This window comes from Thalassophryne amazonica, chromosome 14 (genome assembly GCF_902500255.1).
Source record: "Thalassophryne amazonica chromosome 14, fThaAma1.1, whole genome shotgun sequence".
NCBI classification, from domain to species: domain Eukaryota; kingdom Metazoa; phylum Chordata; class Actinopteri; order Batrachoidiformes; family Batrachoididae; genus Thalassophryne; species Thalassophryne amazonica.
In genome coordinates this window covers 26,454,534-26,482,505 of record NC_047116.1, presented here as the reverse complement: position 1 = coordinate 26,482,505, position 27,972 = coordinate 26,454,534, and the positions used below count along the sequence as shown (strand labels likewise).

The 27,972-nt window shown below is 39.6% G+C and overlaps 1 protein-coding gene across 4 annotated transcripts; it reads right to left on the bottom strand.

The window, feature by feature from the left end:
• Positions 1-39: 39 nt before the first annotated feature.
• On the bottom strand, positions 40-27,957 carry LOC117524375 (muscleblind-like protein 2a). Of its 4 annotated transcripts, XM_034186136.1 has the most exons (9): positions 27,759-27,956; positions 24,750-24,914; positions 24,394-24,627; positions 24,030-24,284; positions 15,227-15,280; positions 14,737-14,893; positions 4,959-4,994; positions 4,195-4,289; positions 40-2,339 (listed from the first exon to the last, which is right to left on the bottom strand). In XM_034186136.1, exons 1-9 carry the CDS (start codon positions 27,930-27,932, stop codon positions 2,325-2,327), a joined length of 1,185 nt encoding a protein of 394 aa, XP_034042027.1. In that variant the 5' UTR covers positions 27,933-27,956; the 3' UTR covers positions 40-2,324. The 4 variants fall into 4 exon arrangements, with proteins under 4 accessions (XP_034042027.1, XP_034042026.1, XP_034042028.1 ...); XM_034186135.1 differs by lacking the exon at positions 4,195-4,289; XM_034186137.1 differs by lacking the exon at positions 4,959-4,994.
• Positions 27,958-27,972: the final 15 nt, after the last annotated feature.

The following is a 27,972-nucleotide window of genomic DNA, read 5'->3' as shown; positions in this document are numbered from 1 at the left end:
ATTATTTTATTTTTTATTTATATATATATATATTTTTGCCATGGTATACAAAAGACATACGGGTACAGAGTAATGTTAGAAAGAGGAGGAAAACAACTAAAATCACCTACAAAACAGTTTTAAATAGTCATTTCTTCAAACAAAACAATTACAACATTTATAATGATGACACATACATTTTGTAAAATGTGGTCGATACAGTACATAATTAACATAAAAAAAATTAATTCTCTGTCCTCGCTGGGCAGAGGGTGGGTGTTCCTTCCAGCTTACAAGGCATTGACAAAGATGAAATGTTTAAGCTTTTCTTTACTCTATAACATTCATAACCTGGAATAGACGGGTTTTCAAAGGCTAAAACAACAGCTCGAGACCCTTTGAGGAATCCTCTACAGAGCCTATAAGTTGCTTGAATAAATTACATTCATTAAAAAAAGAGATTTTAAATGCGCTTGCAGCTAATTAGTTATATAACTACTTTTTAAAATATTCTGTCCAATATTGATGCAACATTTTATATTAAAAAATACAACATATGGTGGCAAAAAAATGTGGCAAAGCAAAAAAACAAACAAAAAACTGGGTGGATTGTCTGTATAAAAACACCTATGTCTACAGTACACTTTTTTTAATCAGAAAGAATTTCAGTCTCTTAAAAAGACAACGGAAACATAAAATGAAAAGTACTGTACTGTACACAGTTTAAAGAACAGAAATAAAAACAGACTTTTACTGGAAATCACTTTTTTCCCCTCAACTTAACCAGACATCCAGTGCTGTGCAAATGTTTCAGGCACTTTTTTTGTTTCAAAATGTCAAGCATTTTTTAAAGTTTTTTTTTTATATAAATTTGAAAATGACTGTTACTTGAAAATTTTTTAAAGGCACCATAATGTAGAAATCTGTTAATGTTTAACTTTTACAGTTGCATGCAGTTTGGGTTTCATAGTAAAAAAAAAAAATCCCCCTGTACATGCAGAAATTCTTTGAAATCTTCACCTGAAATATTGCCGACTTGTGTGAGTCCTGCTCGCTCTGTGAAAGTCTTTTATTGTAACTAGCATGTATGGATATTTCAAATCAAATTTTCTGCTGACTCACTAATGGAGATTGGGGGAGAAACCCTCAAATGAGTTCTGCGGTGCCTGAAACTTTTGCACAGCACTCTGTAAATGTGTGTCTACTATTTTTAATTCAAGAGTCAAACTATAATCTGAAGTGTCGACGCCTATATGAGTTTTCAGTTGCATAACGCGGCCCCGACCACACACACACATTAACACTAACATGGCTACTTCCAATAATTTGACTTGACAATTACGTAAAGTGTCATTTCTGTGCGGTAAAAATATTAAGAACCTACATTGGAAATGACATCATCATCTTAAATGTGAGAAAATAAAAAATGTATTACGTAACACATTGAAGCATCACCGAAAACCCGTTCAACATCTTAATCCATATGCGTCCACTGCTAAAGTGTCGATGCTTCCAGGTGTGATGGAGTTACACTGCATTTAGTTGAGTCATTTTCACACAAAGGTTTTTAAATAGTCTTACATTAAGAGTTTGCACAATTTAGGCACGTCTAACATTCATATAAAATAGTACTGAGAGTCACATCGAGACTAATAGTTCACAGACTATTTAAGAAACCTCACAGGTTCACAAGAAGATTTGGTTGCCACCAGTACTAATTTCACCTCTCTTATGGGTGTACTTTCATGGCTTTTCTAATAAACATGGTCTGCTTTATCTCTATAAAAACAGAACTAAACCAAAAGTAAACACAGGTTAAACATACTCCATGAGTCAACGTCCACTTTGCACACTCGGTCATGCTAATAATGGAAAAATAACAGACTTAAACTGGGTTTGTCACAACTTGAAGAAATAAAAGTAACTATATATGGAATACAAAGGCACACCAGGAGGTGGAGCACTGATTCAGTAAGAAGCAAATAAAATCTAATCAGTGACATTTCGAAGAAACGTCTCCATGCCTGTCTGTTGTATTGTGTTTTTATAATGTAGAGGTGAAAACCTAAGTGCTTTAGAGGAGTTTGAAACAATTCAGTACGATATCAGATGTACAGTCATTTCTGGAAAAATACATTTCAAAGGATTGCAAGTTCATTCAGGTGCAAAGGCGTGTATTCATACATACTGTGACACATTTGTGAGTTTTGTGATTTCAGGTATAAGGTTTCCTCAGTAATCTGATCAGCATGCAGCTTGTTGAAGACGGCTAATGTTGTATTTACAGAGAAGCTGTTTGGGCAGTTTAACAGCAGCGACCTGGCATGGACTTCTCTTTCTGCTGGTTACTTTAGGATGATCTGTTTCAGAGGCAAAACACAATTGTTTAGTGGCTGCACACAAAGGAAACACTGTATACTTTGTTCAAATCTCATTTTGCAACATCACAAAGGATCAGGAAGACAGAGTCAATCAATACTTTATAATTAAGATAAAAAGTGATATCATGGCCATTGTTACTGACATATATTTACAAATACAAATTTGTAAATATACATTTAATGCAAATAATTGTTTTACATATATTTATGATGATATATTTTCATTATGAGACATGTATTGAGCTCAGTTGTAATAACGTTAGTGACAGTAGGTTCTCCCTAAGATGAATCTTAATGACAGTGGTGGAAACACAGTTAACACTAAAGTTAAATGCTTAAAAAGCAACTTCACTGTTGTCTGGTAGATGGCATCAGATTGTGCAGCATAATGTTTCTTTAAAGGTACAATGTGTAGGATTTATTGCCATCTCGTGGTCAGGTTCCAGATTGCCTTAACTGGCCTTGATTTTGTTTCCCTTAATGTTCTGGCTTCTTTGGTGTTGGGGATTCATGCTCCCCTACTTTCTCTTGTGATAAGCAATATGTTTGATCCTCCACTGAAAAAAATGAGAGTTGACAAAACTTGTTAGCCTGTGCTAGCAACCAGTACACAGTGTACAGGCAAGTAACCACTGATTCTGCTTCTTTTTCCCTGTTTTCTAACCGCGCTACAAAATGCAAAAGGTGGACTTATTCTATTTAAGCACCCCTAAATTCTACACACTGTAGCTTTAAAAATCAACTATTTCACACACATTTTTCCAGTTTCTCCAAGTACCAAAGCCATTTTTTTTTTGGTCTGAGCAGATGATGAATGAAATCATAAATCCCATAATTCCTATTTTTATTGTTAACACACACACACACACACACACACACACACACACACACACACACACACACACACACACACACACACACACACACACACACACACACACACACACACAGTTCCCTACTCATTCAGACTATTTTGGACTTTATATTATTTAAATGCTCTGACGATGAACAAAGAATAAGAAAACATGCAATAAAGAAAATTTGCAACACAACCACTTGCAGATGAAAGATTTCTAAATACAGTGGCCACAAAAAGTACACACCCGCTCAACTTTGACATGCTTTATTGTTTTATGATTGCATGTCTATATAGAAAAAAAACCCCTGCCTTCTTTAGACAAACATGTTATAGAAATGATCCTGAACGTCAAAGTGAAAACAAATTTCTACAGCACAATCTCAATAACACAAAATAATAGATTCTGAGCGACTAAAGACGTTATTGGTGGCTTCCCTCATGAACAGCCACTCAAGAATCTGAGGGTAGCCTGATCTGGGTGGACGAACCACACTAACTCATTTGTCTTTTACATTCCTAAATAACTGATTTCATTGATACTATCTGGCCAAAAAGTGACAATTAAGTCGAGTTACATTAAAATAAGAAAGTAACGCAAGTCAATCATTAGAACATTTTGCATTTTTATGTTGTTTTGAAGATCATGTTGGTAAGATATGTTTTCAGTCTGAGAACAAAATCATTTATTTTTTTAAATTCCTGTCTAAGGAAGCCTGCACTTATTAATATGCTACCACAAAACAATAAAAAATGCACAGCAGCCCAAGCAGGCGAGTACTTTTTGTAAGCACCGCCCATCGTAAGTGAAAAGGACGAGAAGCAGCCTATTAGGCCTAAAGGTAGATGAAGCTTAATGAAAGGCAATTCAAGCAGGGTAACACTGCGCTGACAACGCATCTCCCCCTGATTGAAAAATGAAGCACATATTCAGAGCTCAGGCAGTTGTGAAAGAGAGCTTGAAAAAAAGGAACAAACCTGATTGGCTGGTGCTGTTGCTGCATAGGGGACACTTGTGGCGGGAGTAGATGCTGCCGAAACAGTAGCAGGCGTAGCACTGTACATCATGGGGACTTTTTCAGGAAGGGAACCATGAAAGCAATGAAAACGTAGGTGGAGCATTATGGTAACCATAGCAACATTTGTCTCTCTCTTTGCCAAGCAAATACAAAATGACATTAGCGGCAAGCCATCGTTGGGTTAGACCAGCAGATGGCGTGTGATCACATAGCAAAGCAACACAGCAGGAGAGAACATAAAAGGAAGGCTGATTAAAGACAGAAGTAGGAAATTTGTCCACAATTTGACATCCCAAATGAGGTGGCATGTTCAAGGATGGATTTTTTAAAAAACAGGGCATCACACTTTGAATCTCTGGGATGCTGATCAAATTTCCCATTCCAAGATAGACAGCAAAACTATGCACACAATCCACAAAAGCTTCCTAAATTTGTTTTCTGGGATTTGACAAACTGGTTGGATGTCTCATTACTTTGACAATGAACACATATGTCAGTTAGTACACACACTACGAGGCCGGTGATGACAATACCAACACACACGCACACAAATGTGCACAAACGTTTCTTTTAAATAGGAAAATATCAGATTTGGACTTTTGCTTTCCTTTCTGTAAAAAGATGACTATCTTATAGAATAGATACACAGGAAGAAAGCTTCACCCATGTCCGATCACTGACTATGTGGCATACAGGGTGAGAAAAATTAATCAAAGAACCTACCCACATTGGTAGCAGGAGTCATGCACAAGATGGAACCTGTGTGATTGTGGGATGAAAAAGTAGAAAACATGTGAGAGCAAGTATGCTTTTAATGTGTAATTAAGACATAATCAACAGTCCAGCTAGTCTGCACCAGTGGCGGCTCCAATAGTTCTTTTTCTTGGTGGGGTGATGCGGGGACATGATTATTTACTGGTGAAGTGACAGAATTTGTAGTAAATGGTCAAGTATGCATTTCGAATATAACTTTCAAATGTCTACTATGTACAAGTTCTCTATTAATATATGCACACTCTGCATACGAGGTCTGTTAGAAAAGTATCGGACCTTTTTATTTTTTGCAAAAACCTGATGGATTTGAATCACGTGTGCTTGCATCAGCCAACCTTGAACCATCGTGCACATGCGTGAATTTTTTCAAGCCTCTCGATTGCATCATTTGCTGGTAAGCAGCCTTTGTGTGAGGGCGTGTGTAGAGCGCTCGGCAGATTTTCATTGCAAGGAAAAAGACGGAACGACTGGAGCAGCGTGCATCAAATTTTGCCAGAAACTGGGCGACAGCCAGGTGGAAACCATTCGGCTTTCACAGCCACTCTTTTCATGGCCAAATCTTCTGTCACAGTGGAATGTGCCGAAAAAGTGCTGATGTCCACCTCTTCCGCAATTTCTCGGATAGTCACACAACGGTCCCGCATCACCACAGCGTTCACTTTGGAAATGATCTGGTCATTTCACCATGTTGATGGCCGACCGGAGCGTGGCTCGCTCTCCACCGTTGTGTGGACGTCTTTAAACCGGTTGTACTGCTCCTTAATCTGTGTGATGCCCATAGCATCGTCACCGAAAGCCGCCTGAATCTTCCGAATGGTTTCCACCTGGCTGTCGCCCAGTTTCTGGCAAAATTTGATGCGGCGCTGCTCCAGTCGTTCCGTCTTTTTCCTTGCAATGAAAATCCGCTGAGTGCACTACACATGTCCTCACACAAAGGCTGCTTACCAGCAAATGACGCAATCGACAGGGCGTGAAAAAATTCACGCATGCGCACGAAGGTTCAAGGTTGGCTGATGCAAGCACACGTGATTCAAATCCATCAGGTTTTTGCAAAAAATAAAAAGGTCCGATACTTTTCTAACAGACCTCGTACATACATCAGTGATCACAAAGAATTACAGTATATTTCACTGTCTCAGTTGCAACTTTTTTGGTATGTAAGAAATATTTCCGCAAACCCTTTAGATCACATATTAATATTTGTCTGAATGTGCCACAGCAGATCAGCAAATACTTACACATCCAGAAAATGGGTTAATTGCTGTGTAAACCTGCTGAATTTTGCCTCCATTTAAATCAGTATGTGTTCACAAAAAGACCTAATTACCATAAACGCCTCACTCATACATGTCAGTTATTTAATCAGGACACAAAGATCTGCAACACTGGAGAGGAAACTCTTTTTCTGAAGATAATTTATATCATGCTATCAGAGAAATACAGAGTCCATAACAAAAATCCTATTAAAGCCACTGAATGAAAATATGGCGAGGCAAATATGTGTAAAATAGCATTAAAAGCAATCCCACAATCTTCTTGATGTGAGGCATCAATTTATTTTTTCAATTTATTAATTTATATAGCGCCAAATCACGACAAAGTCGCCCCAAGGCGCTTCACATAATTCACAACACAAATTAATCTAAAATCAAAATTAAATGCAAGAAAAGCACAGTAAAAAGATAAAACACAGTAGAATAAAAAGAAATTACAAAGCAAACACAAACAGATTAAAAAATTAATGATAAGACAGTCTAAAAAAGTGGGTCTTCAGTCTTGATTTAAAAATCTCCACCGTGTCAGACTGCCGAATAACAGCAGGTAGATCGTTCCAAAGAGCCGGACCACGGTAGGAGAAGGCTCTATACCCCACAGACTTTTTGTTTATCCTCGGAACACACAGAAGCCCTGCGAACGCAAAGGCCTCGCAGGTATGTAGGGCTTAACCAAGTCAGCCAGGTAGGAAGGTGCCAGTCCATGAACAATTTTATAAACCAACAATAAAACTTTAAAATCCGATCTGGCAGAAACCGGTAGCCAATGAAGGGATGCCAGAATGGGAGTAATGTGGTCAAACCTTCTACTTTGTGTCAAAAGTCTGCTAGCAGCATTCTGTACCAACTGAAGTCCTCGAATGCTAGACTGCGGCAGGCCAGAAAATAAAGCATTACAATAATCCAATCTAGAAGAGACAAACGCATGAATGAGAGTCTCAGCATCAGCCATAGACAGGATGGGGCAAATCTTTGCTATATTTCTCAGATGAAAAAAAGCAGTCCTCGTAATGTCCCTAATGTGGAGGTCAAAGGACAACGTAGGATCAAAGATTACCCCAAGGTTCCTCACTTTGTCAGTATGATGTATAACACATGAACCTAAGCTAAGCGCCAGCTGATCAAATTGATGCCGATGTCTTGCTGGACCAAGAACCATCATTTCAGTCTTATCAGAGTTCAAAAGTAGAAAGTTGCTAGACATCCAACTTCTCACTGCTGCAAGACAGTCCTGTAAAGATTTTTATGTGGACAGGATTTCCAGCAGCTATCGGCATATACAACTGAGTATCATCAGCATAACAATGAAAAGCAACCCCGAAACGCCACAAAATGTTCCCAAGGGGTGCCATATACACGGAAAAAAGCAGGGGACCCAGAACGGATCCCTGCGGAACCCCGAACTTCATGCCCTTAAAGTCAGAGGTAGTGTCATTGCACAAAACACAATGGGAACGACCAGACAGATAAGACGTCAGCCATGCAAGAGCAGTTCCAGTAATCCCGAAACAGTTTTCTAGCCTATCAAGTAGAATATGATGATCAGCTGTGTCAAATACAGCACTGAGATCCAACAACACCAATGCTGTAGTAGAATCCGAGACCATTGCTCGCAGAAGATCATTAACTACTTTAATAAGTGCTGTTTCTGTGGAGTGATGTCTTCTAAAAGCAGACTGCAGTGGCTCAAAAAGGTCATTCTCAGTAAGATAGTCCACAAGCTGCCGTGAAACCACCTTTTCCAGAATTTTAGAGCAGAATGATAGATTTGATATGGGCCTATAATTTTTCAATACACCAGGATCAAGATTAGATTTCTTGAGTAGTGGTTTAACCACGGCAGATTTAAAACAATTCGGAACAGATCCAGAGTTTAAAGAAAGGTTAACAATTTCCAGCACAGTCGGCCCAAGAATGGGCCAAAGATCCTTAAACAATTTTGTTGGTATAGGATCAAATAAACAAGTTGTGCTTCTAGTAGACATCACAAGTTTCGTCAGCACACCTTGTGAGATACTGTTAAATTCCCTGAATCTAGGTAGCACCTCAGTGGTAGTCCCCAGCTCAGTAGCTGAATACAATGATTGTATTCAGCTACTGTTTTATGACTAAAACAGTTAAATGTGGTCTATTAAACATTAGGTTTCTCTCTTCTAAGTCCCTGTTGGTAAATGATATAATAATTGATCAACATATTGATTTATTCTGCCTTACAGAAACCTGGTTACAGCAGGATGAATATGTTAGTTTAAATGAGTCAACACCCCCGAGTCACACTAACTGTCAGAATGCTCGTAGCACGGGCCGGGGCGGAGGATTAGCAGCAATCTTCCATTCCAGCTTATTAATTAATCAAAAACCCAGACAGAGCTTTAATTCATTTGAAAGCTTGACTCTTAGTCTTGTCCATCCAAATTGGAAGTCCCAAAAACCAGTTTTATTTGTTATTATCTATCGTCCACCTGGTCGTTACTGTGAGTTTCTCTGTGAATTTTCAGACCTTTTGTCTGACTTAGTGCTTAGCTCAGATAAGATAATTATAGTGGGCGATTTTAACATCCACACAGATGCTGAGAATGACAGCCTCAACACTGCATTTAATCTATTATTAGACTCTATTGGCTTTGCTCAAAAAGTAAATGAGTCCACCCACCACTTTAATCATATCTTAGATCTTGTTCTGACTTATGGTATGGAAATAGAAGACTTAACAGTATTCCCTGAAAACTCCCTTCTGTCTGATCATTTCTTAATAACATTTACATTTACTCTGATGGACTACCCAGCAGTGGGGAATAAGTTTCATTACACTAGAAGTCTTTCAGAAAGCGCTGTAACTAGGTTTAAGGATATGATTCCTTCTTTATGTTCTCTAATGCCATATACCAACACAGTGCAGAGTAGCTACCTAAACTCTGTAAGTGAGATAGAGTATCTCGTCAATAGTTTTACATCCTCATTGAAGACAACTTTGGATGCTGTAGCTCCTCTAAAAAAGAGAGCTTTAAATCAGAAGTGCCTGACTCCGTGGTATAACTCACAAACTCGTAGCTTAAAGCAGATAACCCGTAAGTTGGAGAGGAAATGGCGTCTCACTAATTTAGAAGATCTTCACTTAGCCTGGAAAAAGAGTCTGTTGCTCTATAAAAAAGCCCTCCGTAAAGCTAGGACATCTTTCTACTCATCACTAATTGAAGAAAATAAGAACAACCCCAGGTTTCTTTTCAGCACTGTAGCCAGGCTGACAAAGAGTCAGAGCTCTATTGAGCTGAGTATTCCATTAACTTTAACTAGTAATGACTTCATGACTTTCTTTGCTAACAAAATTTTAACTATTAGAGAAAAAATTACTCATAACCATCCCAAAGACGTATCGTTATCTTTGGCTGCTTTCAGTGATGCCGGTATTTGGTTAGACTCTTTCTCTCCGATTGTTCTGTCTGAGTTATTTTCATTAGTTACTTCATCCAAACCATCAACATGTTTATTAGACCCCATTCCTACCAGGCTGCTCAAGGAAGCCCTACCATTATTTAATGCTTCGATCTTAAATATGATCAATCTATCTTTGTTAGTTGGCTATGTACCACAGGCTTTTAAGGTGGCAGTAATTAAACCATTACTTAAAAAGCCATCACTTGACCCAGCTATCTTAGCTAATTATAGGCCAATCTCCAACCTTCCTTTTCTCTCAAAAATTCTTGAAAGGGTAGTTGTAAAACAGCTAACTGATCATCTGCAGAGGAATGGTCTATTTGAAGAGTTTCAGTCAGGTTTTAGAATTCATCATAGTACAGAAACAGCATTAGTGAAGGTTACAAATGATCTTCTTATGGCCTCGGACAGTGGACTCATCTCTGTGCTTGTTCTGTTAGACCTCAGTGCTGCTTTTGATACTGCTGACCATAAAATTTTATTACAGAGATTAGAGCATGCCATAGGTATTAAAGGCACTGCGCTGCGGTGGTTTGAATCATATTTGTCTAATAGATTACAATTTGTTCATGTAAATGGGGAATCTTCTTCACAGACTAAAGTTAATTATGGAGTTCCACAAGGTTCTGTGCTAGGACCAATTTTATTCACTTTATACATGCTTCCCTTAGGCAGTATTATTAGACGGTATTGCTTAAATTTTCATTGTTACGCAGATGATACCCAGCTTTATCTATCCATGAAGCCAGAGGACACACACCAATTACCTAAACTGCAGGATTGTCTTACAGACATAAAGACATGGATGACCTCTAATTTCCTGCTTTTAAACTCAGATAAAACTGAAGTTATTGTACTTGGCCCCACAAATCTTAGAAACATGGTGTCTAACCAGATCTTTACTCTGGATGGCATTACCCTGACCTCTAGTAATACTGTGAGAAATCTTGGAGTCATTTTTGATCAGGATATGTCATTCAAAGCGCATATTAAACAAATATGTAGGACTGCTTTTTTGCATTTACGCAATATCTCTAAAATCAGAAAGGTCTTGTCTCAGAGTGATGCTGAAAAACTAATTCATGCATTTATTTCCTCTAGGCTGGACTATTGTAATTCATTATTATCAGGTTGTCCTAAAAGTTCCCTAAAAAGCCTTCAGTTAATTCAAAATGCTGCAGCTAGAGTACTGACGGGGACTAGAAGGAGAGAGCATATCTCACCCATATTGGCCTCTCTTCATTGGCTTCCTGTTAATTCTAGAATAGAATTTAAAATTCTTCTTCTTACTTATAAGGTTTTGAATAATCAGGTCCCATCTTATCTTAGGGACCTCGTAGTACCATATCACCCCAATAGAGCGCTTCGCTCTCAGACTGCAGGCTTACTTGTAGTTCCTAGGGTTTGTAAGAGTAGAATGGGAGGCAGAGCCTTCAGCTTTCAGGCTCCTCTCCTGTGGAACCAGCTCCCAATTCAGATCAGGGAGACAGACACCCGCTCTACTTTTAAGATTAGGCTTAAAACTTTTCTTTTTGCTAAAGCTTATAGTTAGGGCTGGATCAGGTGACCCTGAACCATCCCTTAGTTATGCTGCTATAGACATAGACTGCTGGGGGGTTCCCATGATGCACTGTTTCTTTCTCTTTTTGCTCTGTATGCACCACTCTGCATTTAATCATTAGTGACCGATCTCTGCTCCCCTCCACAGCATGTCTTTTTCCTGGTTCTCTCCCTCAGCCCCAACCAGTCCCAGCAGAAGACTGCCCCTCCCTGAGCCTGGTTCTGCTGGAGGTTTCTTCCTGTTAAAAGGGAGTTTTTCCTTCCCACTGTAGCCAAGTGCTTGCTCACAGGGGGTCGTTTTGACCGTTGGGGTTTTACATAATTATTGTATGGCCTTGCCTTACAATATAAAGCGCCTTGGGGCAACTGTTTGTTGTGATTTGGAGCTATATAAAAAAAATTGATTGATTGATTGATTGATTGTACCAAAGTATGCTGAGATGTGCTCAACCTAATATCTTCTATTTTCTTTTCGAAATAGTCCAGAAAGTCCTGTGCTGAAAAAGGACAACGACCAACAGGTGGCTGTCCATGAATAAGAAATGCCACCGTATCAAACAAGAACTTTGAGTTATGCTTGTTTTTGTTGGTCAATTCAGAATAATACGCCTGCTTCGTAGCCAATAAAGCATGCTTATAATCTAAAATAGCTTCACGCCACGCAAGGTGAAACACCTCAAGTTTGGAACTACGCCATTTCCGTTCCAACCCTCTAGCCTTCTGCCTAAGGTCATGCAAATAACTGTTGAACCAAGGTGTCTGTGCTTTGGGAAGGTGTGGCTTTAGTAGAGGAGGCGCAATCTTATCAAGTGTGGTTTTTAGCACTAAATTCAGGCTATCCGCAAGACTGTCTACCGACTGAAAATTCATCAAGCTTGAAGTTAGGATTTCAGGTAGTCTCGCTTCGAGTTCAGTCAAAGTTGAAGGTTTAATTTGTCGCCGCAATGATAGGCAAGGTTGTTGTTCCACTAAACGCGGCAGCGTAATTGTAAACCTAATAAACGAGCTGAACAGCTGAAGCAAGAGGCAGGATGTCGATATTTGTGACAGCAAGGCCACGTGCAAGAACCAAATCCAGAGTATTACCACTGATATGCGTTGAACCATGAATGAACTGCTGAAATCCTAGTGCATCCATGATTTCCATAAATGATTTACTGAGGGGATCAGAGGGCTTATTTATATAAATGTTAAAGTCACCAATAATCAAAATGTTGTCTACACTAGTTGAAAGACTAGAGAACGCGCCAAATTCATCTAAAAAATCAGAATATGGGCCAGGAGGCCTACAGACAGTGACAATATAACATAGCTGGTTTCCAGTTTTATGACCTTGGCAGTACTTAGCATCATGGGCATAACAGAGAATCAGATGCTCAAATGAATTATATTTCTGACCCCCAACAGTTACTAAAGTAAACCTGGATTTATAAATAAAAGCAACACCCCCGCCTTTCCTCACATCACGTGAAACGTGACTAAAAGTGTATGCCGGTGGGCAGGCCTCATTCAGAGGAAGGACAGCTGTGGATTTAATCCAGGTTTCACATAATCCAAGCATATCCAGGCGATGATCCACAATTAAGTCATTCACCAGCAATGACTTCAGAGACAATGACCTGATGTTAATGAGACCCAAACTAAGGATCTCGGTGGGATCAGCTGATTTTAACGAAGTCATGCAGAAGTTCTGCTCCTCAGCAGCCAGTGACGCAGCGTGTTTCAGCGGCCGGAGGAGCTCAGGTGAAACGCCGCATCTGCGAGCCCGCAGACGACAGCACTGGCGTAAAAACTCCGCAGCCTGGCGAGAGGCAGCAGCAGGAAGCTGCGGCACAAACGGACACAGCTTTAGCAGAGCTGGTCTGGTCATCGGAGAGGACAGTTCAGGAGCAACAGAACGAATCCAGCAGCCTCTCGTGCGCAGCGAGCGCTCCCACGCCCAAAAATATCGTCCATCCCACAGGAGGCGAGGATCAGACCCTCTAGTGAAGGCTGCCATGTAAAACTTAAATTTCACTTATGCACTGCTCCGCTTTCCGCGCATTCTAAAGCGCCTCCTCCGGAGAGGAGCGCAAGGAAAACGGAGCAGGTGGAGCGGGACGTCCGCGAGCACAGGTGGCAGAGCAGGGCGGGGCCCTCCCAGCCCGGACCCAGACGACAGCAGCGGCTCATAAAGAGCATTAATGTCCAAGAGAGACTGACGACCATACACAAGCAAGGCAGAGGTGTCCCGGCAGAACACACAGAGCAAAAACACAACAACAAATAACAAAAAACTCAACAAGCGGTGAAGACAGGGCTGACGGCATGCCAAACACACAGGCGCCATCTTGCCACTCTTGTCCAGTGCTAGCCACTATGCCACCGTGCCACCATTATTTTATGATGAATTAAAGTAAATGAAATTAGAAGATGCAGAACCCAGTTGCACTGCTGGACATTGTGGAGGAGTGGCCGTTTGAGCACATTGAGGGGCGCTTTGAGAGGATCCCAGGACCCTTCCAGCAGAGGCCAGTGGAGAAGAGTGGATCTAATGCAGACAATAATAATGATGAGACACAGCGGGGTGTCACTGTGGTTATCATTGGGAGGTGATGGTCTTGTGCTTAAGCGTTGGGCTTTAGACCAGAGGATCCTCAGTTCAAATCCTAACCTGACCGGAAAATCTCGAAGGGCCCTTGGGCAAGGTCCTTAATCCCCAAGTTGCTCCTGACATTGGTGTGTCTGGGTGAATGCAAGGCATCATTGTAAGGCACTTTGACCTTCTGATTCAGATGGAAAAGTGCTACATAAATGCAGTCCATTTACCATTTATACCATCATTCTGTAAGTCGGTGAGTCACCACACAAAACATCCACTTTTTTCTTCTTTATTTTATCTCCTCCACAGAGCCACACCAGGCTGTTTTTTTTTATTTATTATTGACAGGGCTTTGGCTTCCTTGGCTACAGTCTGAGGTATTTCCACAGCCTCTATTCACATAACAACAGCATGATAGCAGCCCACAATTATCCTGAGCACTCTGTTTAGAAACGTGTTTTTAATCGCTCCACATCAAGGTAAACCTCTTTAAATACAGAAGAAATTTTGAATTATACTAGATTTCAAATGTATGCGTTAAACAGGGTCAATTATGATGTGTAATTTATATAGGATTTTCCAACAAATATTGCTTCAATGTACTGAAGTATTAAAATGCTTCCTGAAAAATCAGGTTTGGATGGCACCAGACTATTTGGGCGACACCTATTATAGGTCTGGATCACTTTAAGTCTTGTTTGTACCCACGAAAAACTAAAAATGTGGGAAATTCTCTTAGAATGAGCAGTTCTTGAATGAGGCTCAATATTTTGTCTATATGCTATTTGTGAGTGATAACACTTCCAGAAAGAGGAGTATAACACAAAATAATCAAACAGTGCTGAGTGACGTTTTGTTATGAAATTTAGAAGCTTACTTGTGGGAAAGAATGCCGCTGTGGCTGGGTGCAGCTGCGTGTTGGCCAGCGCTTGTTGGTAGTGCAAAAAGGTGGGGTTCAGGAGAGAGCTGGGCCCACTGCTCTTCTCAAGAGCTTGTCTCTTTGGTAAAGGTTGCAGAATACTGTGGGGAAAGGGCTGAAAAGTGACAAGAAAAGATATCACACACTAAAAATCTTTGAAAAAAGTCCCCTTTTGTGCACAGCTATGATGTAAATACTTTCGCTACATAATACTCATAAAGACGAGAGAAAATGACAGCCATGCCTACCCAATAACAGTTACCACGTGGTTAAATAAATAACAACCAAACACACTAAATGCAATAAATGTATCAACTAAACATTCTGAAATTAAATCAAATTAAGCAGTGATGGTGACTGGGCACAAAGACTTTATGAGACTTCAAATTAAAAGTCATTAATATACAGAATCACTTAGAGCTACATGCAAAGCAAAAGGTGAAAATACCAGATCTATAGTTGCCTCGAGGGGTCGCTTCATTGCTTTGGCAGTCGACTGAGTCTTTTAATAGCAGGCAGCGAGCACATGATGGCAGTGGGCCAATGGGATTCAAGCGTATTAACATACAGGTAACAGCAAGCAGAGGTGCATCATGGGGAACAGCATTGCATTGTGGATAGGTGAGAAGGGGAAAACAAAACAAAATAACCTGAATGTAGTTTCACACATAAAACACAGTATGCATGCATTCAAAGGCACAAAAAATTTTGCCCCCTGAAACAGTCTTTCAATACATACTGTTAGAAAAGTTTCACAATTAGAATTTAGCGTGATGATGATACCATTTACACATCATGACAGGTTCATGGTTTTGGAGTCAGTATACCTACACTGTCTGATAGGGGTCACAACATTTCCAAATTAAAAATGCTAGTAAATGCAGAAAAACACAAAAGCAAAGAAACAACAACACCTGCATCAATTAAACAACTGGTAGTTGCATTAACAAATGTCTTGCAAATTGATAAAAAAAAATACTGCAAAAACAAATAAATATAAATTGTAGCACATGCAACAATTTAACTTGATTTTACTGTTAAGCTAGCTATATTTTCATGTTTTATTGTATAGGTTGCAGTGCACTGAACATTGTGGAGCTTTGCAAAGAGTTTCTGTGCTTGGCTGCTTTGTCTGAATTAGCAGCAGAAATTTGGAACTGTTCCATGCACTGTATGTTATGTTTGTATCCTGTCACATTTTTATTTATTTGCAAGACATTTATTACATGAAACAACCTGTTGTTGAATTGATGCAAGTGTTTTTTGTACGTATTTGTAAAGGTTTTCTGCATTTTTGCTAATGGTATTTTAATTTGAAAGTGTTGTGGCTCCTCTTGGCCATTGTAATATATCCATGGAAAACAAATGTGAGACCACACCCTATTCAAAACAGCATTGAGGATAACTGATCCTGGCTCAACCAGAGACCAAAAGAGAGAGAGAGAGAGACCAGCAGTGTGATGCAACAAAAGTAAAAGTAACATAATAAGATGTTTTCTTCTGTGATAATAAGCATGTGTTACATGACTGAGAGCTGATAGGTCACTGCTTGAATTTCACCTAGGTCAAGTCCATTAACATCAATACACAACTGTCATAGAAACGCAAGACCTGATACAGCAGAACTGTATCAGATCTCCACTTGACTAGTCTAAAAAAAGTGGATATGATTCTCCTATTTAGAACTATGTGGACCCTCCAGATCTCAAAAACAATTTAAATTATATACTGATCACATTGCTCAATATCATTTAATGAGAAATTATTAATTGGGGTTCAAAACATTCTAGCCATGCACCCCATTTATTAAAACTCTACATTCACTTTTATAATATGGCTTAAAAAAAGAGGACAACAATGTACTGTAAGAGATACAGCAAACACTATAAAAAATGATGATTTTATAGTTACATGCAACATTTCTGAATTTGGTTTTATAAAAGTCAATCAAAATGAGAACATGTCATAATAGCATAGAATGTGTAGCACAACTAAAGAAACACACACACACACACAGAAAAAAAACATCAAATAGGCCCTTTGATTCAATGACAGACATCTAAAACATTATACGAGGTCTGTCCATAAAGTATAGGTCCTTTTTATTTTTTTCAAAAACTATATGGATTTCATTCATATGTTTTTACGTCAGACATGCATGAACCCTCGTGCGCATGTGTGAGTTTTTCCACGCCTGTCGGTGACGTCATTCGCCTGTGAGCACTCCTTGTGGGAGGAGTCGTCCAGCCCCTCGTCGGAATTCCTTTGTCTGAGAAGTTGCTGAGAGACTGCGCCAGTCTGTTCATGCATGTCTGACGTAAAAACATATGAATGAAATCCATATAGTTTTTGAAAAAAATAAAAAGGACCTATACTTTATGGACAGCCCTCGTATGATTCACTTTTGGAGTTTAAAAAGACGTACAACGGAAAAGTTCAGCAATCAGAATAATAAGGTAAATGAAGGCATAACTACAGCAAGGCAGTGTATTAAATATAACACAGATTGTTTATGTCCATGACCACACAATAAAAAGTGTAAAATAGTTCAAATTTACAAGTCAGAAAATGCGAGAAATCTGAGGTTCAAGGTTAAACAGGTTAATGTTTACTGTAATCTGGAAAATGTCTTCTGCTGGATAATATACAAAACATTTTACCGATGAGAATAACATTGGTCTGGAGAAGTATCACAGCTTTCTAATCTGGAAAGACTTACACAGTCACAACGAAGAGCCATTTAACTGAATGTATTCATTAGATTTTGAAAATAATTAAAATGTTAAATGCGCTTGTAAGATCATTTAGTCAGTTCTGGCTCATTTGGATTGGAAAGTATTGCATCCAGGTCATTCTTAATTATTTAAATCAGTTGGTGAATAAATTAGCACTTGTAGAGAAGACTACAAACGTGAAACTGTTGTAGTTTTTACTATTCTTATCTAATTTTAAAAATATTCTTTGAATGCTTTCAGTATTTGATTAATGCTGCAGACACGTCAGGCACTGACACTGCCAATTTTATTTGCTTGGCCTACCAAATGAGAGTGGCTGGAGGCAAATTAGAAATAAATGTATGACGTTTCAACTACAGCTTCAATTAAATCAGGACCTAGGTAGTTGCTGCACTGGCTCCAAATATGTTATGTCAAAAACTAACTAGCAGGGCTACTAGCAAGATTTATTTATTTGTAATGTACGTATAGTATTCTGTTACAACTGAATGCAAATTACAAATAGTTAATCTGCTTGAGAACATTTTACACGACAGTAAGGCAGAATTTTAGAAAATAAGATTGCGTTATACAACTACAATAGACACTGCTATTCGGGGTTTTTCCCATAATCCCTTGCGCACCAAAGAGTCGCATGGTCGCAACATAGAGAATCCACACGATGACAATTGTAAATTAATATTATACTACAAAAATGTAAATGTTTTATGCTTTTCATCACGTTAATAAGAGACTGCATGCATGATACCCTGAAAACTTGCTAAAACAATTATAACAAATAATCCGTGTCTGCTACGTTTAATCTACGTGGAATTTAAGAAACGCAAACCGAATTTCAGACACACACACACATATATATATATATATATATATATATAAGTCTGGAACAAACAGGACAAACAGTGTTGTAAAGAACAATAATCAAGACGTTAAAGAGCAAACTTCACTTTCCCCCAGAACGACATGATCAGGAAGCGAGCATAGCTCACAGCAGCTCCCATTGAAAATAACGGAGAGACAACCTGTGATTCTCGCATGTATACATAAAACAATGCAATAACAATGTCTATAAACCCAGAGAATATATTCACGAGAGTTTTACGCACAGTATATAAATAGTTTTATGTTGTGATGTTAATGGTGTTGTCTGTGTGCAGTGGTTAAAGTGAAGCCCGATCAAAGCGTCTCAATGCAGTTCTCAATGTTACTGAGATCTCGCAGCGCGGCGACCTCTCTGAGGTTTTGCGGGATTTGAAACCTGAAAAGCCTCAATGGAGTGTGTTATATTAAGTAGGCTACAATAGTAAACTTGCAATTAAAGCAGCTAATGTAGCCTGTAGCCAATAAATTAGCCGTTACATGAAGTAAATATATCCTACAATATTTTTATTATCGCGACCGCGACCTGGTCACGGCACACTGGACCAGCTCTACACGCTCCATCGGGTGCTCGAGGGTTCATGGGAGTTTGCCCAACCAGTCCACATGTGTTTTGTGGATCTGGAGAAGGCGTTCGACCGTGTCCCTCGGGGCACCCTGTGGGGAGTGCTCCGGGAGTACGGGGTCCGGGGTCCTTTGCTAAGGGCTATCCGGTCCCTGTATGACCGCAGCAGGAGCTTGGTTAGCATTGCCGGTAGTAAGTCAAACCTGTTTCCAGTGCACGTTGGCCTCCGTCAGGGCTGCCCTTTGTCACCGGTTCTGTTCATTATTTTTATGGACAGAATTTCTAGGCGCAGCCAGGGTGAAGAGGGGGTCTGGTTTGGGAACCACAGAATCTTGTCTCTGCTGTTTGCGGACAATGTGGTTCTGTTGGCGTCGTCAAATCAGGACCTTCAGCATGCACTGGGGCAGTTTGCAGCCGAGTGTGAAGCGTCCGGGATGAAAATCAGCACCTCCAAATCCGAGGCCATGGTTCTCGACCGGAAAAAGGTGCTTTGCCCTCTTCAGGTCGGTGGAGTGTCCTTGCCTCAAGTGGAGGAGTTTAAGTATCTCGGGGTCTTGTTCACGAGTGAGGGACGGATGGAGCGTGAGATCGATAGACGGATCGGTGCAGCATCTGCAGTGATGCGGTCACTGTATCGGACCGTCGTGGTGAAGAGAGAGCTGAGTAGGGGGGGCAAAGTTCTCGATTTACCGATCAATCTACATTCCGATCCTCACCTATGGTCATGAGATTTGGCTCATGACCGAAAGAACGAGATCGCGAGTACAAGTGGCCGAGATGAGTTTCCTCCGCAGGGTGGCTGGGCGTTCCCTTAGAGATAGGGTGAGGAGCTTGCTCACTCGGGAGGAGCTCGGAGTCGAGCCGCTGCTCCTCCACGTCGAAAGGAGTCAGTTGAGGTGGCTCGGGCATCTTTTCCGGATGCCCCCTGGATGCCTCGCTGGAGAGGTGTTCCGGGCACGTCCCACTGGGAGGAGGCCCTGGGGAAGACCCAGGACACGCTGGAGGGACTACATCTCTCGGCTGGCTTGGGAACGCCTTGGGGTTCCACCGGAGGAGCTGGGGGAGGTGTGTGTGGATCGGGAGGTCTGGGCGGCTTTGCTTGAGCTTCTGCCCCCGCGACCCGACTCTGGATAAAGCGGAGGAAAATGGATGGATGGATGGATTTTTATTTATTTTATTATCCAGGCTGAAATTATGTGTATAGAAGAGCTTATGATTTGTTAGGGCAGAATTTTATAATAACAGATGGCTGCCTATGATGGCTGCTGGCACATAGACAGGATTATTACTTCCAACTGGTCAAAGCTGTTTTCCTTCTTGCTTGTCAACCTGCCACACCCACAGGAAATGAGTGCAGGAGGAAAGACTTCAATTCCCAAAGCATTTAGAAGCTGACTGCAAGGAATGCCAAGCTGATGTTGGAAAATCAGCCAGGGATGGGTACATGCAAGCATACAAAGACACTGGCACCTGCTGCTTTGGAGAATCGTCATTAATAGGCTGAGCTGTGTTGGTAAATTAGGGGATCTGTCATCATCTGTGCCCATTCAAAGCCAAATGTACATCTTTTTCACATTTGCTTGCTTAAAGACTACATCCACCAACAAAATTCAAATATACATAACTTTAACAAGATTTTAAAAGCTACATTTTATGCCACTCACACTACTTTCTAAAAAGATCTTTCTCACAGTAGAGTTTTTGATGTGTCACAAAAAAGTGCAGTGTAAAAGACTTTAAAACTGTATGTGGGCAGCATGCTTGCCATCCAACAAGAAGGTCCCTTGTTCAAAGCTAACTGTATTCTCTTATACATCTGGAATTTTGTCAGGAAGGCCACCCAGCATAAAACCTGCCCCAAATCAACACGAGGATCCACAACATATCCGCCATGGCGACTCGGGCTGCAACAAACGATTATTTGGATCATCGATGAATCTGATGGGGTTTCGACACGATTAACCGATTAATCGGATTAGCGGGGAATTTTTTTAAATGTGCCAGGCAAACAATTTTTCTCTCCTTCCATCATTTTATTTAACAACAGAACATTATTTGAAATCTTAAATACTTGAAAATCAACAAATCATCAAATGTTCCTTGGCTGTTGAAATAAAATAATAAAGAATAAACAGTTTAAAATAAAGAACAAAAATAATTATTTCAAATGGCATTGCTTTATCAAAGCGCTGAGTTGCCATAAAACAACATTGAAGCATATAAATGTTATAAGATACAGTGAGGAAAATAAGTATTTGAACACCCTGCGGTTTTGCAAGTTCTCCCACTTAGAAATCATGGAGGGGTCTGACATTTTCATCTTAGGTGCATGTCCACTGTGATAGACATAATCTTAAAAAAAAAAAAAAAAATCCAGAAATCACAATGTATGATTTTTTTAATAATTTATTTGTATGGGAGAAGGTCATGTGTTCAGATGAGACCAAAATAGAGCTTTTTGGAATCAACTCCACTTACCATGTTTAGAGGATGAGAACAACCCCAAGAAAACCATCCCAACCGGGAAGCATGGGGGTGGAAACATCATACTCTGGGGGTGCTTTTCTGCAAAGGGGACAGGACGACTGCACCGTATTGAAGGGAGGATGGATGGGGTCATGTATTGAGAAATTTTGGCAAACACCCTCCTTCGCTCAGTATGATCATTGAAGATGGGTCATGGCTGGGTCTTCCAGCATGACAATGGCCCCAAAGACATAGCCAGGGCAACTAAGGAGGGGCTCCGTAAGAAGCATTCAAGGTCCTGGAATCGCCTGGCCAGTCTCCAGACCTGAATTCAATAGAAAATCTTTGGAGGGAGCTGAAACTCCAAACCTGAAAGATCTAGAGAAGATCTGTATGGAGGTACAAACCCTACAGTCTGAGACACATCAGAGCAGACAGCATTATCACACACAAAAACACGTTTCTACAACAGCTTCTTTCCAGCAGCTGTAAGGCTGATGGCCAATCTATAGACTATAAATGTACTGGAAACAAGCGTTGTTGTTTTTTTTTTAAGCTGTTTTCAGATTTTATTTTTAAGATGTTCTTTTGACTCTAAGGGTGACAATACAATTCCTATGTATGTGTACAATTTTGTTGTGCTCTACAAAGGGCAAATAAAACTTTGATTTCAATGGACCAAAATCCCTGCTGCAGTGTGTGAAAACTTGGTCAAGAACTACAGGAAACGTCTGACCTCTGTAATTGCAAACAAAGGCTACTGTACCAAATATTAACATTGATTTTCACAGGTGTTCAAATACTTATTTGCTGCAGTAACATACAAATAAATTATTAAAAAATCATAGCATTGTGATTTCCGGAAATTTTTTTTTTATTTATTGTAGCATTATTAGTTGTTGTTACTATTATTATTAATACATAAATAAAATAAATTAAAAAATATTATAATTTGTAATACATTTGACTCTTTTATGAGCCATTAATTATTAAACAGAAAACAAATGCACAAACATGCTGAAATGCCAGCAGCTTAATGCTAACTTTAACACTGAAAATGCCAATAGACATGCTATACGCGTTAGCATCGGCGTTAGCATAAAATACATCTATCAACTGTTTCAGAAGACCTAACAGGTCAGTTTAACATAAAAAGGTAAATATTCCTCACAGACATATGCTCGTTAGGGTTTTAGTGGGGTAAAATTAAGATAAAGCAAAATAAAACAAATGAAACCAACGAAGCAGCAGCTCAAAGCACTCCTTCATTGGTTCAAGATTTAAAGCAAAGCTCGGTTGACTATATGGAAGAAACAAAACATTTGCGGTAAAACAAGTTATTTAGCAACTATCGTGACTAAATTGATCCATGCATTTATCTCTTCTAGAATGGACTATTGCAATGTTCTATTTTCTGGTTTACCGCAGTCTAGCATTAGGGGTCTCCAACTGGGTTCAAAATGCTGCAGCCAGACTTTTGACACGAAGCAGAAAGTTCAACCACATTACACCCATTTTTAGCATCCCTTCACTGGCTTCCTGTCCAGTGAGATCAGATTTTAAGGGTTCTGCTACTAACCTATAAAATTATTCATGGACTTGGCACCTCCTACCTAGCATGACCTAATTAAAACCTTACGTACCGGGCTTTACATTCTCAGGGTGCAGGACTACTTTGTGTCCCTAAGGTGAATAAGAAGTCTGTGGGTCACAGAGCTTTCTCTTATCGTGCCCCTCTTCTGTGGAATGATCTCCCTGTGTCAATAAAACAGTCAGATTCTGTGGAGACTTTCAAATCCAGACTTAAGACGCACTTATTTTCCCTTTCATATGGTAGCATACTGGTACAGTTTTGTTTTACACTTTTTACTCTTTTAATTCATTTATTAGTAATTGGAGCGGGCCGCGGCCTCAACTTTACCTAAATTCTGGTCTTTTAGTGAAGTTTAGGGCTAGGGCCGGCGATCACCTTAGTATTCTCTGTTTTTCTTGTTGTTTAATGCTGGCAAATTACAGTATTTTTTATCTGTCTGATGCCTGATTCTGTTTTTTCTCTCTGTTTAAGGTGCAGCTCCATCCAGAGATGGGAGTTGTATTCATGTTGGCGATCCTCCTGTCCTGTGCGCCAACAGCATTTCTTGTATATTCGTCCGTGATTTGTTCTGTAATTTATGTTTGTAGCATGGCCCAAGCAGAGGGTCACCCCTTTGAGTCTGGTCTGCTTGAGTTTTCTTCCTCAGAGGGAGTTTTTCCTTACCACTGTTGCTCTGGGGGTTGGTAAGGTTAGACCCTACCTGTGTGAAGCGCTTTGAGGCAACTCTGTTGTGATTTGGCGCTATATAAATGAAAATAAATTGAAAATTAAATTAGTTGACTACTATTTTAATAATCGATTTAATCGATTAACTCGATTAGTTTTTTCAGCTCTAATGGCGACCCCAAGCAAAACGGAAAAACTGACTGAAGTACTGTATGGAGTGTTCTACATTCTGTAACACCATAACTGATTTACACTTTCCTATGCATTTCCTATGAGCTTGTATTACTAAAAAAGTATTTGCAAATTACAAGTCTGCAGTTTTCTGAAAGGTCAAACATCGTCTTACCATGGCGGCAGCAGAGGCCTGGGCTGCCGTGGCTGTCTGATTGACTTGCTGTTGACTGGCTTTGATTTTGGCCTGTAAGTGTGCAGGTGGGTGAAAATACTTGCACTTCTCCCTGGAGCAGCGACTTTTGATGTAGTCCATGCAAACTGTGACAGTGTTATCAATGGTGTCAATCATTGGGCTGTCACTGGGGTGAGCGAAGCGACAATCTGTCTCGCCTCTAGCACAGTTTCCCCGCAGAAACTCACGGCACACCTGAGAGAGCCAAGGACAAGAACAATGGAGCAGATGCAATTTTATAATATTATATGGATATTCAGAAGTATTTAATAACTTGTTTTATGTCTAATCTCCTCTCTCCCACCTCCAGTTTATCTGTGCGTTGTAGCTTCTGTGTGGGAGACGAAGAAGAAGAAGAAGAGGAGGAGGAGGTGGATGTGCTCTGGATTGTGACTGGCGGAGTCCCAGAGACAATAAGTGAAGTGTTGGGGAACATCTCTGTGGGAACGAGGCTCATTCCATGGCTCAAAGGAGTAATGTACGGTGCATAACCAAGAGCGGCATTTGACCCAAGTCCCTGGGTTACTGAAAAAGTCGGCTGTGAAAGGAGAAAGGATTCTACATAAGTGAAGTCATGCATCATTGATTCATACTTACAGGTGAAGAGTGGAAATCTACATTTTTGAAGTGTTTGCTTTTTAATTACTATGAGAAACTTACGACAGGCTGCAGACTGTGTCCAGGGATCATTAGCTGCACCTGTTGTGCAAGCATAGCTGCTGCTGTCTTCTGCTGGATAAGATTGTTACGCCCATTTATCTCCAGCTGGGTTTTTAAGTGCGAAGGTGGATGGAGATATTTGCAGTTTTCTCGTGAACATCGACCCTGTATTCAGAGAAAGTGTCAGGCTTCTGTGTTATCAATAGATACTTAAACTGTTAACGTATACCATGTGCCAATCTGCTTACTGAATAATCAGCTTACTGATTCAGCATCATCGTCTAACCATTAGCTTTGTGAGAGCAAGCAACAGAAAATGGGTTTAGTTTGATTCAGTCTGTCTACAGAGTGAACTGCCATGTCAATGAAATATTTAATACCATGTGAACCTTTTCAATAACATGGTTATTGAAGACAGATGCAATTGGTAAGTCATGGCAGATGTGTTTGCAAGTCGATTTTCTAATACTGTTCAAAATAATAATCTGAGAACCACCATTGGACAAGCCAAGACATCTCATCAAAACACATATGATAAAGGCATTCTATGACTGGCTGATTAAAAAAGGACAGGCTGAGGACACTTAACAGCAACCAAGTTATTGTTTGTTGGCATTTTCCCAGTAGGCATGACAGCAACAAACAGTATTCAGTAAGTCATTTGACAAAAGGCTATTCATAAGAAAGAGGTGTGACATCATCACATGACTGCAACAACTGTAAACGTTTCAGCTGACTTCGTAGTTCCACCCTAACAACACGTTCATTCTCTTTTAAAATGCAAAAATAGTTAACATAACAATGCCAACAAGAAATCAGCTACATCTCCATCCTGAATAATCCACATTCACACAAAAACTTGTTTAAATATCAGACTCAGCTCAACTTTTCATAGCTGATTTTACTTGCAAAATAAAGCTCATATTGAGTTTTCACAGCTAATTTCAAGATCTTATATGAAGAAATATTCAAAAGTGAATTTTTACTTATTCCATTGACATTTTTTTTTTACTTGTTACAAGTTTAAATTACCTTGTTTTGATGGTTAAAAAAAACAAAAACTTTTAGAGCTGTTCTATTTAAAATCATCCTTATAACATGATTGTGTCTTCTATGAAGTGGCGATTAGATATTTGAATGACTGTCAGAAATTAGGAAATGTACTTGGTGAGATTTTGCATTTTTGTACTCTCCAGAAACCGAGAAATGATGTCTTGTGGACCATGTTGTGGGTTTTCAATGGTGTTGTGATGATAACCTTGTTGCCTTATAACTACAAGGTTGGAGCTTCAAACCCAACTTCACGCCTTTCCTTGTGGCATTCCCATAGCGAATGTCCAAACAACTACAATTTTAAATCTCCATAATGTTACAGCACTCTCTGTAATGTTGAAAACTGCATTGTTGAATTCTGGCAGAGCATTTAACTCTTTGGATAATGTTCATTCAAATCTGGAAAGTGTGGATCTATACAAACAAACAAAGAAAAAGTGCTAAAAGTATACTCTTCCAGATGTGACCGACTGAAATTTTTTCTAAGTTCCAGACCAATAGAACAGTACTGGATTAGGGTCCTAAATTAGGGGTATCAACAACATCATTTACTCAGCCAAAGAACTGAACGTTGTACAGGAGTAAGGAGTGTGTACAGGCAGTTTGGGACAAATGTGTTTCAGTTCATGTCTTTAAAGTTGATCTTTTGATATCTGAGGGACAATACAGTCTTTTCATGGCACAGTTTGACTTCTCGTACCAGGGAGAACACAGGCACAATGTTAATAATGGTGCTGTTCTGTTGAAATTTACCAGTAAAATATATGAGTCACTATGTAAAGCACCAGAGCTCAGTTGTGAACTCACTCATTCACTATCCCCTATGATAACACTCACACAAAGCAACAGAATGAATCTGAGTACTTGTGAGGAGTCATAAATGTGCCCTGACAAACACCTACTGTGTCACATTACTGCATTCATGCCTCTAACCAGTGTCAAGCACTGGGATCTCTAGCAAATTATACTGTACAAGTTATAGACAAGGTATTGACTGCATAATAAATACACTGACTCAACCAAAAAAATGACATTTCCTGTATTACTCCTGTATTGTACCCAAAACCATAAATTGTTTGGACTGTAACTTTACCTGATCTAGCAAGCATAAAACTATTACAAAATGCAAACATAACAAGTGTCAAGGCAATGCAGCAGATTATAGTGAACAGGGCTCTCCCCAGAAATTTAGAGCATGGTGGCGCTAGGGTCCCAGTGGAGGTGGGTGGGGGCAAAGACCTCCTCCACCCAATCAACCCCCTCTGCCTGGGCGTAGAAGCTCCTGCATTTTGCCTTTTTCAAATATCAATGGAAGCCAATCTTGATAGTCGTTAAATTTCCTGGAGAAAAATATGTATTTCATGTATACCTAAAATACCTAGAAACAGATTGGGCACCTTTAAATTTGTGAAGAATAACAAACAATGGCTTTAGAGCATTCATTTTCAGTTTTGAATCTGAAATAGATAATTACATTAAATTTGAGAAAAGATTATATTTCAGTATGTGGATGGATTTGGATTATAATTATTTTAAATCATGACTGTTGCAAACTTTTGAGTTGCTGACCACCGTGTTTAAATACACGAAGGAGGTGCATTTTCAATTATAAATTACTGTGAATGCAGTTGTAACTGACAAAAATGCAAAAATGTATTTGCTTGAATACATGAATGAGTACTTCTGAAGTCCAACCTTGAACTCCTCTCATGTTTAACATTCCTTTTTTGACAAGGTCCTCAGGGGACATTCTAGCAGTCAGTGGTGGTAAAACATTAGCCACATGAGAAACGGCTAAAAAACGTAAGGCAGGATAGTTAAAACCCCAATGAAAATTAAAAGTTCCATATTTATCACACAGAAAGACAAATTTGTCATGCTTTTAGAAAGTAATAATTAAACAGTCAGAAATTTTACAGTGTGAACAATGTACATAGTTTTGTTTTGTTTTTTTACCTTCAGTGAGTCAAAGCAGGCAATGACTCTTCCATTTTCAACTTGGCAGCTCTTTGGAGGATGAGCAAATTTGCATTCCTCATCACTACGTGAACAATTTCCCCGCTGAAACTGTCGACAGACTTCTAGAGTTAGCCATTTCGTGTCTCTGACTGAAGAAACATTCAACGCCATATCCAAGGGGGCTTAATTAAATAATAATAATGATAAAAAA